This window comes from Carcharodon carcharias, chromosome 4 (assembly GCF_017639515.1).
Source record: "Carcharodon carcharias isolate sCarCar2 chromosome 4, sCarCar2.pri, whole genome shotgun sequence".
NCBI lineage: Eukaryota > Metazoa > Chordata > Chondrichthyes > Lamniformes > Lamnidae > Carcharodon > Carcharodon carcharias.
In genome coordinates this window covers 180,433,241-180,447,085 of record NC_054470.1, presented here as the reverse complement: position 1 = coordinate 180,447,085, position 13,845 = coordinate 180,433,241, and the positions used below count along the sequence as shown (strand labels likewise).

The 13,845-nt window shown below is 43.5% G+C and overlaps 1 protein-coding gene across 1 annotated transcript in view; it reads right to left on the bottom strand.

Annotated features, from left to right (window-relative positions):
• Window positions 1–13,845, bottom strand: part of glra3 (glycine receptor, alpha 3) — a 257,224-nt gene that overhangs the window by 165,773 nt on the left and 77,606 nt on the right. Inside the window, exon 3 of the mRNA XM_041186381.1 lies at window positions 7,765–7,832. Within this exon, the coding sequence (XP_041042315.1) occupies window positions 7,765–7,832 (68 nt within the window). The remainder of the gene's footprint in view (window positions 1–7,764; window positions 7,833–13,845) is intronic.

Below are 13,845 nucleotides of genomic sequence, written 5' to 3'. Positions count from 1 at the left end.
CTAGCGTGGCGGGGTGCTTCCGGTGAGCTAGGCTTATAATGACATGCAGATGTATTACAATGAAGTTTCTGATGTCCGATGGCAGGCAATGTGGCCCGCAATTAACAGGCAGAGCGGACGATTGCAAACTGGTTTCACAACATCGTGAAACTGGTTTTTGACCTTCTCACCATATTGTCTGCTCAAGCCATCGAGCACACCCGATGCCAATGAGAACAGAAAATTCTGCTCAGAGTTAACATTTTGTGTCCAAATGACTCTTCTTTGGATTTCTAGCATCCACAGTATTTTGCTTTTATTTTGTAAATCCAGAGGGCAGGACAAATGGGTTCCAACACCACCGTGGCAGCTGGTGGAATTTAAATTCAGTTAATTAATTGAAATTAAACTGGAAATAGAAGCTAGTCTCAGTTTTAGTGACCATAACGTTATCACTGCTTGCTGTAAAAACCCATCTTGTTTATTAGTACCCTTTAGAGAAGGGAATCTACTGTCCTTAGATAAAAGCAAAATACTGCAGACGCTGGAAATCTAGAACAGAAACAAAAATACCTGGAAAAACTCAGCAGGTCTGACAGCATCTGCAGAGAGTGATACAGTTGACGTTTTGACTCTGTATGACCCTTCATCAGAACTAAGACATATAGAAATGAGATGAAATATAAGCTGGGAGAAGAGGGGTGGGACAGGAGAGCTCGATAGGGAGCCAGTGATAGGTGGAGGCCCAAGAAGAGACTGCCAAAGATGTCATAGACAAAAGGACAAAGGATATTATCTAAAGGATGTGCTAATGGGGACATTAAGGGAAGCAAGCTAGTGGCAGATGGCTCTACTGCGGGTGGGGTGGGGGGAAGGGATTGAAATGGGCTAAAAGGTGGAGATGAAACAATAGATCAAAATAAATTTAAAAAGAGGAGGGAAAAGAAAAAAATACTGTCTACTGTCTTTACCTGACCTGGCCTACATGTGATTCCAGACCCACAGCAATGTGGTTCACTTTTAACTAAGCCATTCAGTTCAAGAACAATTAGGTATGGGCAACTAATGCTGCCCTTGCCAGTGACGCCCATATCCCATAAAAGAACAAAAATATTAAAAAATCACCCAGAGTCAAGTTAATACCCCCTCCCCCAGAAATTTCCCCTATTGAGGGGCTTGGATGCAATATGCACAGAAGCAAATCACTGTAAGGGTAAACACCGTCTCCCAAAGCTGCAGAAAAGATTATCAAGACGATAATATACTTGAAGGAATTTATGGAGGTAAACCAATAGCACAGTCATGCCACGTTGTGAGATGCAAAGAAATAATTTCTGTTAAGTGTTAAATCCTGTAACAGGCAGTCACTTGTGACAGCAGTTACCTGGATCTTTGTATAATAGAAGCAACTTGAAGGGTGAATGGGACCCTTTGGGTGTATGGTTCACTTACAAATATTAAGCTCTTTAGGCAAAGTGTGTACACAGGCGTTGAGGCTTCTTGCGATGAATCCAAGTTATGGAATTCCAGCATGCAGGGTGCCTCAGAAGTTGTGTCACCGTGTGACACTTTTACCATCCCTGCATTATTATTCTGCTGGCAGGAAACGATGGTGTTTAATGATAAGGTGCAACTCCAGATCTCTCCTTTAAGGCAGCCACATTTGAGATAATTGGTTAGAAGGGCACAATCTGCACTGAGGATGGAGAAATCAGCAGCTTCCCCATAGCTCAGGACTAATCCGTGATGTTCACGACAGGTAATGTTGCCCTAGGGTGACATGAGCACACATGAAACTTCAGTAACAATACAGAGAATATCACACAACGCAAGCAAAGGCAGAAAGTGGTTGTTTGAAGTAGCACTTTGATAATTGGCTCCCTGCTTTGCTTAGATGTGAAAGGCGTCAGAATTTGCACCGACTGTTGTTTGATTCCATTCTCCTCACTGGATATTGTAATTTATCCTACATTTCTTGCACTATTGCAGCACGACTGCACACATCCCAGATGTGTAGACAGTGAAGCTGAAGCAATAGTACAGGCAAGTCACAGTGCACAAGTGGGGAGGGGGAAGTGGTAGTGTTGGCAAAGATCAATGAACCTGCTAGATAGACATCCAGCATATTTACTGCCTCTGCCGCAGCAGCTGTAGATTCAGACTCCTCACAAGAGGAGATTGCTATCCAGGGATGATCATCGAAAGTGAGCCGTTTGTATCTGTGCAGAATAATTTGAATGGAAGAGTCCATTAGCCAGAGCTACAAACAAGGATGACTAGCTGTCTGCACTGCAGTCTGTACGAAGCACATGGGAAATTCTGTGACATTTGCAGCAAAGGCCTATGTGACACAAGCCATTGGCATAAATGTCTCAAATACTTCTCCAGCTGCTATTGAAGCCTTGGGCTCTGGTTTTAAAAGCTGTTTTCTTGGTTGGCTTCGACCTACTGCAAGGTCACAATAGAGACAACCTTCCAGCAGGGCTCACAGGTCTCTTGGCTGCCACCAAAATTCATGTTTCACACAGGTCAGTGGACATGCTTAGGGACTGGCTGGAGGTGAAGCATGACTACAGAAGGAATGAACTGGTTTACTATCAAGGATTCCTTGGAGCAGGTGAACGCGACAACAGAGGACTCAGATGTAAGGTTATTGCAAGGCACCCACAGGATGCCTTTTTATCAAATTCATTCTGGGGATATGGGCGTCAACCTTAAGGCTGGCATTTATTGCCCATCCCTGGTTGCCCTTAGAAAGTGTGCCTTCTCCTTGAATCACTGCAGAAAATTTGGTGTAAGTACTCATATTGTGCTGTTAGTTAACCATGAAAGAATGGTGATATATGCCCAAGTCAGTGTTTGACTGGGACATGATTGTGTCACCATGTACCCACTACCCTTGCCCTTCTGGGTGGTGAAGGCCACAGGACTGGGAACTGCTGTCGAAAAAGCTTTGGCGAGTTACTGCTGTGCATTGTGTAGATGGTACACACTGCAGCCACGGTGAGCTGGTGGTGGAGGGAGTGAATGTTTATGGTGGTGGATGGGGTACAAATCAAGTGGACATCCTTTGCTGGTGGTGCTGCAGCTACACCTATCCAAGAAAGGACAGAGTATTCCACAACATTCCTGACCTGTACCTCACAAATGGTGGAGATTGGCGAATAAGGAGGGGTGTTACTCGCTGCAGATTACCTTACCTTTAACCTGCTCTAGTAGCCATGGCGTTTATGTGACTGATCTAGCTGTATTTCCAGTCAACAGGATCCCAAGAAGTGTATGGTAAATCCCTTTACCTGTCCAACTCAGAGGAAGCAGTAAGTTTGGTGTTAATTTTACAGGCATTCCACTAGCACAAATTATTCAATTTGATAGGTTAGAAAAGCAGAATATTTTGTTCACAGTGACAGGCAAGTAAATGTTGATATGCTGAGGTCTTCTTGCAACTACATAGGATGTTGGTGAGACCACACCTGGAGTATTGAGTACCTTGGTCTCCTTACCCAAGATATACTCACATAGATTAGGTGTAACAGAGGATCACAAAACTGACTCCTGGAATGAAAATGTTGTCCTACAAGGAAAGATTTGTTTTTCATTTATTCCCTCATGGGATGTGGACATCACTGGCCAGGCCAGCATTTGTTACCCATCGCTAGGTACCCTTGAACTGAGTGGCCATTTCAGAGGGCAGTTAAGAGTCAACCACATTGCTGTGGGTCTGGAATCACATATGGGGCTAGAGCAAGTAAGGCTGGCAGATTTCCTTCCCTAATGGGCATTAGTGAGCCAGATGGGTTTTTATGGGGATTCGATGATAGTCGTCATGGTCACTATGACCGAGATTCCAGATTTATTAATTGAATTTAAATTCTACCAGCTGTCACGGTGGGATTTGAACCCGATTGTGGGGGAAATTGAGTACATTAAGCATGTTTTGAAGAATGAGGGGAGATCTAATCAGAACGTACAAAGTTCTTAAGGGTCTCGACAGTGGAGATGCTGAGAAAATGTTTCCTTGGCTGGACAGTCCAACATCGGGGGCATCATCTCAGGATAAGCAGTCTTGCACTCAGATGAGCAGGAATTTCTTCTCTGAGAATGGAGAATCTTTGAAATTCTTTACCTTAGAAGGCTGTGGGTATGATCAGTCATTCAGTTTGTTTAAGAATGAAATTGTTAGGGAATCAAGGGATGTAGACTTATGATTGGAAATTGGACTTGAGATAGAAGACGAGCTACGATTTTATTGAATGGCAGAGCAGACATGAAGAGTCATTTGACCTATGCCTGCTCCCATTTAACACAAAGCGAAACCATGAGGGCTGATCCTGTGGAGAACATTCACAGAACGTGTAATGCTTTGAATAAATATCTTGCACTCGATTTGTACATTGGGCTGAGTATTCATGTGGGAATGCTCAGAATAATTCAGCAAAAGATAGGCGTTGATGACAGTTGAAGAAGGGTGCAGGAAAGTGTGGCAGAAGGCAGGTTAATCTGCAATTATGGACAAGCGGTTTTAGATAAAGCAATGCATCAGAACGAATCTTGTATTAGTGCCTGGAGCACCAGTCATACAGGGACATTTCAACAGTCACTTTCTCAATGTGACTGTTGCACATTATGTATCCCCTTTAATTAGTTGCTATCTTGGCAATAACAAACTCACCTAGCTTGAGGCATAGCTTTCAGTACTATAGCATTCTTCTGAGATTATACCCTACTCTGCAATCTTAAAAGCTGCATGTTAACTCTCAAAGAGCTAGAACGACAGTCATGCCTAGGCTGAATTATTTATTTATTTCCTAGGAATTAATTAAAAAGTGTAGTCTTTCACTGACTGTGAGTGAACCTTTCACAAAGCTCTTTACAGTTCTAATGTTCTCCACAGAAGGGAACATGCCACTATGACTCAATCTGGCCCACAGACATGTGACTCCAGTCCCATGCTACTTGGTCAACTCGTGATGTCCTTAGGGCAAGTAAGATGTGATGAGTAAATGTTGCCCTGTCAGTGTCACTCATATCATAAGATCCTTCAAGTGGAAGTATGTGCCCAAACATTTCTAGCTAGGAAACTGTCAGAAGTGGATTATTACCTTCCAGGTACAATGCACCCCCTCCCACACACCCCCCCCCCCCACCCCCCCCCATATGATTTCTCTTCAAGTTGGTTTCTAGGCTCATGAATGCCTAAAAAATTGAGTTTTTGACATTATCCATTTATCCGTTATGCATTTTTCAGTATTTTGGAATTAATAATAAAAATGGACATCGCTATTCTTTCCACCTGAGAGGAACAATGGCCAAAGCCTTGGGGAACATTCAATCCAGGATGTGCCCATTGGTGATCTCCAGAGGAAACCCAGAACACATCAGTTAATTTGTATAAAGCAAAATACTGCGAATGCAGGAAATCTGAAACAAAAACAAAAATTGCTGAAAAAACTCAGCAGGTCTGACAGCATCTGTGGAGAGGAAGACAGGGTTAATGTTTCAAGTCCATACGACTCTTCATCAGAACTAAAGAGAAATAGAAATGTGGTGAAATATAAGCTGTATAAGGGGGCTGGGACAGGTGGAGCTGGATAGAGGGCCAGTGGTAGGTGGAGGCAAAGGAGAGATTGCCAAAGATGTCATAGACAAAAGGTCAAAGGGGTGTTGACGGTGGTGATATTAGCTAAAGGAATGTGCTAATGGTGACATTAAGGGTAGAAAGCAGGATGAGCAAGTGACAGATAGCCTTAGTGGGGGTGGGGTAGGGGAAGGGATCGAAACAGGCTAAAAGATGGAGATAAAACAATGGATGGAAATAAATTTTAAAAATGATAATAGAAATAGATGGGAAAAGAAAAAAACATATAAAAAAAATAATTACTAGAAAAAAGGGGATCAAAAAGGGGGTGAGAATGGAGGAGAGAGTTCATGATCTGAAGCTGTTGAACTCAGTATTCAGTCCGGAAGGCTGTAAGGTGCCTAGTCGGAAGATGAGGTGCTGTTCCTCCAGTTTGCGTTGAGCTTCACTGGAACATTGCAGCAGGCCAAGGACGGACATATGGGCATGAGAGCAGGGTGGTGTGTTGAAATGGCAAGCGACAGGGAGGTCTGGGTCATGCTTGCGGACAGACCGAAGGTGTTCCGCAAAGCGGTCATCCAGTCTGCTTTTGGTCTCTCCAATGTAGAGGAAACCGCATTGGGAGCAGCGAATGCAGTAGACTAAATTGTGTACCGTGGCACGAGAGGTGTATTTGGGTCAACTGCCTGTCAACAAAGCTGTTGATAGGAGTAGCCAGCCAGATCCGGGGTGGGTGGGGCAGGGGAGCTGGTTCCCCTATTGGAAAAAAATTTCAGTTGCCCCTGGTTGTCTTCGTCCGTGCACTGATTATGGGATTCAAAAGCAAGTCACAAGCCAGGCCTCAACTGTACAGGGAGGTCTCACTTCTAATGTGAAGGCACATTCACAATGGATACCGCTGCCAACGGCACACCTGGTAGCTTCAAGAGCTGATGGTGGAGGAACTCTTATTGTAGAGAGCACCCATTCCTCCCACCCCTTATTAGGCTCTGGAAAAATCCAGATCCAGGCTTAAATTATGGCCCTGTGGCACACTCCTGTTGGTATTATAGTGAGTGGGAAGAAAGAATGTGGCCCCAGAATAATCAATTCCTGTGTTGATCTCCACTCCCATCAGCTATCAATATGGAGATTCATCAAATTCATGTTCCATAAGGTGCAATTTCTTACTCAGCAGAACAGTCTCCTGTTATTTGATACAATTTTTTTACGGCTGGGGTTTTCAATCTGGGTACCGACCCAGCACAGCACATTCCGGTAATGCCTACCCAGGTTTTTAAAGGGCCAGGCCAGCCAATGGTTGGGAGCGGGTTCGCCATCTATTTAAGGATGGTGGGTGGGCTCTTGAGATTGAAGGGCCAACACTGCCAGCAGTGACGCGATGGCAGAGGTGGGAGTTAAGGGTTGATAATGAAGAAGTGGTCAGTCATTTTTTTTTTCGTAATTTAGAGCTGCCTGGCCATGGGCCTGAAGGGACAACCTCTCCCCAGGATAGCCAATGACCACAGCAGTGGCCCGGGAGTCATAATGGGTCAGGGGTGGGGTCCCTCACATGATCCATTTCCTCCCCTTCGCCTCTACTTCCCAGCCCAAGCCCACCTTGTTGGCCTGGACATGGGCCACCCACACTGCCAACTGAAAATCTCTGTCTGCGCCAGGACAGGGCCTTCAAAACTTTAAGTGCCCTGAATTGGTTGCACACTGGGCAGTCAATCCCACCCTCAGCTGCCCTTATTGAAAATGGTTGCTCGGGATGGGGATGGTACTAGGGAATCAATGCAAAATACCCATCTGCCCACCTCCAATTGCGGCTCTGGCCCATTTGAAAATTGGGCCCTCTGTCTCTATTCCTTCTATTGTTATTCATTATATCCTAATGTTAGAAAATAATCATTATTATTTTCTTTGACTTGTTACACCTTCTTCAAAGAGGTTCCACCTGACAGCTCCATGTAACATTGCATAATTGTTTTATTTAAACATAAAGCCGTGAAGCAAAACAGCAGCCCAGTGAATAAAAAGCTAATTGAGAAAGCAAACATATATATTGACATATATATAGTTCCATATACCGAATATACATATATATTATTTATCATATATATAAATTATATATAATATGATACATGTATATATACACATATAGATATATACACTATTATGAGGCAGCTGACTGAGCAAAGGAAGAAATAAATATTTCTACTCACCATAGTTGTTTCTGCAATTGAGCCAAAACTGTTGATAAATATGTTGCAGCTGACATTAACAGGAGGGCCTGCAAAAATAATGAGCAAAACAGTGAAGCACAAATATTCTCTCCAACATGCAGTGAAAGATCGAAAGCAAAACATCCATATGAATCACTTTCACTCTTGACGTTGTACAGAGACACTGAGAGCCTGCTCACAGCTTCCTTTCCCTTCCTTTTTTTTGGATTTCCTTACTCTGCGTCGCACCGTCGTGCCTCTGTTTCTCGCTGGAAAGGGCACGTGCCGCAGGCTGCTAAGGGTAACCTGGCTCGTGAGTGGTAATGAGGCCACAGGACAGGGTTGCTCATGTCAGTTTCTGTTGTGAAGGCGGACTGGGGCAGGGACTGCATCAAACATCATAGAGGATGTTAGATCAAAACCATGGAACTCCCTTCCGAACAGCACTGCGCGTGCACCTGCACCACTTGGACTGCAGCGGTTCAAGAAGGCACCTCATCACCACCTTCAAAAGGCAAATTAAGGATGGGCAATAAAAATGCTGGCCTAACAAGTGACCCTCACATCCCACGAAAGAATAAAAAATAACACACAAGTCAAGTGGATAATCAGATAACATGTGGTCCCTTTGATCCCCTGGGATAGTTTTGATCGCTTGATGGGATCAGAGAGCAATTTTTCAGAGGTTTTCCTCTCCATATTGGCTGTAGATTTTCACTTCTCCCAGTTTGTCTGTGGGGGTGGGAGGGGGAGCTGTCTAAACATGATGTGGCAGCATCCTGGGTGTGAGCTATGCTTGGTGGACCACCAGGTCTTTTCCTGCCTATTATTTTTGTACGCTAATAGCTGTTTTCTCTCCCAATGAAGGAGATTGCCAAATTCCTTTCACCTAATTTTCACTGGGGTTAAGGAATGCCATTGTCCTCGGACTTTGGATGCAAACTCCTCCAGTCCATTTGATCTCATCCTTCTAAGACACCAACTTGACTGTCTCCTCATTATAACCATTCGCATTCACTTGAGCAGGCAGCCAGGACTTCAACTTAAGATCTTGCCTAAAGGACACTACCTCAGGCAATGCAGGGAGTCAGCTTAAATGACATACACCCATGTTCTAATGTGGAGTTTGAACCCATAACCATGTAACCCAGAGGTAAAAGTGCAACCAACTGACTACTTCATTAGATGGCGAGCTTGTTGTTTATTGTGTGATGTCTACAATGCAAATCCAGGATTAAAGGACTTGCATTAATATATTCACAACCTCAGGACATCCTACAGCTCTCACCCAATGAAATTCTGTAGTCAGTGCTGTAAGGCAAATAAATGCTGTAATCTGATTTCACACAGCAAGATGTCACAAACAGCAGGGCACTAAATAACACACTAATTTATTTTGGCTGAGGGATAAATATTGACCAGGAGACTGGGAGAACGCCACTCCCTTCTTCAAATAATGCCATAGGATCTTTCACATCCTCCTGAGAAGGCAGACAGTGCTCACAGTTTAAGTTCTCATACATATGGTGGCAGCTCTTCCTCAGCACTGGACTGGAATGTCAGCCTAGATTACGGGCTCAAGTCTCTGGAGTGGGACTTGAACCCCCAACTTCTGATTCTGAGGTATGAGTGCTGTCAACAGAGCTAGGCCAACACCTATTATTGTGCTTGTGGGAAGTGATTATTTTCACAGAATCAGAATTCTTACAGTGCAAAAGGAGGCCAAATGACCCATCATAACCGCACTGGCTCTCTGAATGAGCATTTCACCGAGGGCCATTCTCCTGTCTTCTCCCCATAACCCTGTTTCTTTTCAAATAATTATCTAATTCCCTCTTGAATGCTTCGATTGAACATGCCTCCACCACACTCTGAGGCAGTGCATTCCAGACCTGAACCAGCCGCTGAGTGAAAAGGTTTGCTCTCATATCGCTTTTGCTTCTTTTACCAATTACCTTAAATCTGTGCCCTCTGCTTCTCGATCCTTCCACTAGTGGGAACAGCTTCTTCCTATTTAGCCTGTCCACATCCTTCATGATTTTGAATGCTTCTATTAAAACCTCCTCTCAGCCTTCTTCTTTCGAAGGAAGAGAGTTCCAAGTTCCCTAATTTTCCAGAACTGAAGTTCCTCATCCCCGGAAACATTCTTGTAAAAATCTTCTGCACTCTCTCCATTGCCTTCACATCCTTCCTAAAATGCAGTGTCTAGAACTGTATGCAGTACTCCAGCTGAAGTCTAACTAGTGTCTAATAGAAGCTCAACATAACCTCCTTGCTCTTGAACTCCAAGCCCCTATTAATAAAGCCTAGGATGCTGTATGCTTTATTAACTGTTCCTTTAACCTGTCCTGCCACCTTTAATGACTTATGCAAATCTACACCAAGGTCCCTCTGCCCCTGCACCCCCTTTAGTGTTGTACCCTTTATTTTATGCTATCTCTCCTAGTTCTTCCTCTCAAAATGTAACACCTCATATTTCTCCGCCTTGAAATTCATCTGCCGCTTCTCTGCCCATTCCACCATTCCATTTTGCATAAACACTTCTTGTAAGATTGTTAGAAATAAACTTATTTGAAAACTCAATTCCATGGTAACTGACTAGAAAATATTGCTTCATAACCATGAAATATCACCATGCTTTTCATGTGCTTAGTTCATTTTTTAAGCCATTTTAGGTAAAGAATAATAGTGGACTATTATCAGTGATGGAATAATATTGGGTTACGAAATTGCTTTATTACACATTTCTTTGATTCTCCTCCCCCACCCATTCCCCGGGCACAATTACCCTTAATCATCCCATGTAGAAATTATAAACATGTTTGCACAATCAAACCCAAACTGGAGGGTTTTTTTTAAAGAAATATCTGTGAGATTCAGGATTATTTCAGTATGATGCTAAGAATAGCACCAGAACAGTGAGCATCACCCAACATCAGTGACTCATAAAAAACAGTCAGGTATATCATTTAGCTGCCTGCAAACACACTGTCAATTAGAGCAAAACCTGTCCAGTGATGTTTTGAGACACTAGATCAATGGGTGCGACAGAGAGTCCAGCAAGAAGGGGGTTTGAATTCTTGTTCCATTTGGGAAGCACAAGGGGGCTAATTTTAACCGACCCCTCCCCATAAAGACCATTGGGTCGGGCAGGAATCGAAAACCTTGAAAATCTGAAGCAGGGACCCTACCCTCCTTGAACCCACTCACTTCAGGTTTCAATGGAGGTACAATGAGATGCGGTGATAAATCTGCTCTAGGGAGGCTGCTACACTAGTAAAACTTTTTAAGGAGTGTGCCCATTTCCATTTTTATATGGTTTATATTTTTAACTCATGTTGTTTGGGTTTCCCAGACCTCAAGAAACCCTTTAGGTGAAAGGACAAGCAAAGCATTGGATGCATGTGGTAGGTGCCTTCACAACATTGCTTGTGGGTCAGGAGGAGCAGGAGTGTTTCCTCCAGCCAACAAGCTAACCTGTAAACTCTTCTGATCTCCCCCTTGAACCTTCTCACCCTGTGATCTCCCATCCCTCTGCAATCACCGCTCATTTACCACCAACTCTCAATCTTCCCTGTGATCTCTAATTCTCTCCTGCTCCACCATTCCACCATTTCCTCTCCTGGAGCTATGACCCAACACGCTTCCCCAGCACCTCTTCCCCCTCACCACTCTTTCAATCCTCCTGCAGACTACTGACCCCCAGCAATCACTGACCCCCCCAATTCCTAATTCCAACTCCCATCCGCCCGCACCCCACCCACCCCCACCAGCAATTCCCCTGTTATCATCAATCCCCCCCCCGCCAATAAGATCAACAGCCCAAGGTCTCCAATTCTCCATCGATCTCTCATCTACCCAATCCATAATCCTCCTAATCACACGGTGCTCACTCCTACATCCACCACTCCCCCAGTCTCTTGCCATCTCTAACTCCAACAACCATTAAACCTATCTGTTCCTGCACTGTGGCCCTGTGCCTCAGGATTTCCAAGCCTGACAGATAGGTAGGCTTGTCAGTTGGGTTGGTTCGCGGGTAAGGAGTTTATATATTAAAAAAAACACACGTATAGCAACAACCATGAATGACAATGAATAGCCAAAACAAGCTCATTTTACAAGCAGTTACTTCAGAAACTTTCACGAGCATTGCTAGGTATCTATGAATTAACTCTGATATTCTGATACTCAATAAGGGAACTATATAGAGGCTGGGAGTTGTGGAATTAGAATCTGTTGTGCTTTGCCTTTTAGCATTCATCGACTAACCAGTTTTGACCTTCACTGTATTTAAAAGCTTAATAACATAAGAAATAGGAACAGGAGTAGGCCATTAGGCCCCTCGAGTCTGCTCTGCTATTCAATAAGATCATGGCTGATCTGCTTGTGCTTCGATTTCCACATTCCCATCTAACCCCGTTAGTCTTTGATTCCTTTGTTAACATTCAACCTTGATAACATAATCCCTTCAACATTACCTGTCCATCAGCCAAACAGAATGATCATAAAGCAATAGTATTAATACAATAAACATTGTGCTGAACATGATGGAGCAGCCAGGTGTGGACAGAAAAACCTAATTGTCATCTTACATTTTTTGACTTATTCTGTTTTTTCCTTTGGTCTGCATTTTCCTCTCATTCTCTTCATTTTAGTTTTGTTCACTTTGTTCCTGTGCTCCACCACCACAGGCTCGAAAGGATTACCATACATGCGAACAATATCACATCTAATCCTTTCACTTCTGTGCTTGCCATCTGGCCTTATGCTTTCCTGTCAGAAGATGTTACTCTGGATAAGTAACACACAAGATGACCTTAATTTTGACAAAAAAAACCCAATGTGTATGAGTACGCTGTATTTGCTATGCACGATGAGGCCTCCGCTATACTGGGGGGACCAAACGCACATTAGCTCATCGCTCTGCAGAGTATCTCTGTGGAGTCCTCATGCTTGATCCTGAGCTTTTTGGTCGCCAGGCATTTCAATTCTCCACTCCCACTTCAAACCCTCTGTCCTTGGCCTCCTGAACTATTCCAATGAAGCCCAATTCAAACTATAGGAACAGCGCCTCATCTTTCTTTGCAGAACACTCAACACAGAGTTCAACAATTTCAGATCATAACCACTGCTCCAAATTTACAGACAGCAGCTGTTAGCAAAGGTTCCACTTTACACCTCCTCTAGACCCATCTTTTTGCTTCTTTACTTAACCCAATACCATTTTCTTTTGCCTTTTCCATCATCCTTTTGGTCATTGAATCTCTCCTGTCCTCCACCGTATCACAGGCCTTCCCTTCTGTTCTTTTCCCCTTGTCCTCTTTATTTGCCTCTCTACTTGGCCTTGCCAGTTCTGATGAAAGGTCATCAATCTGAAATGTGTTTTCTGCCTTTTGATTCTGCCCAACCTGCTGAGTATTCAGCTTCTTTTGTTTTTATTGGTGAACAATTGAAATTTTGAGAATGCAGAATCTAGGGGAGGCTGGGGTTCTTCTCCTTAGAGCAGAGTTGAGATTTGTTAGAGTTATTTAAAATCATGAAAGATTTTGATTGTGTTAAAAAAAGCAAAAACTGCTTCCAGCATTAGAAGGGTCAGTCACCAGAGGACACAGATTTAAAGTGATTGACATGAAGAAAAATGTTTTACACAGCTAATTGTCGTGTTCCGGAATGGATTGCCTGAAAGGGTAGTGGAAGCAGATCCAGTAATTACTAACAACAGAAACTGAGATAAATATTTAAAGGGAAAACATTTGCAGGGCTTTTGTAAAAGAGCAAGGGAATGGGATCAATCGGATAGTTCCAAACAGGCACGGTGCACTGAATGGCTTCCATCTGTGATTGTTGGAATCAAGAATTCCGTGAATTGGAGATGGTGAGTGATAACCCATGTCGAACCACTCTGTAGCCCTGTATACTGTTGCCCTGTATGTTGCTGTAATGTGCTGTGCTATTGTAATTCTTTCCAGTTCTTTTACTATGTGTATCATATTACAGGGCATCTTCAGGCACTGTACTATTTGCCTTTAAGATTGAGAAATTTCCATTTTGGCCATAGAGATGTGAAAGCGCTTTCTGTTT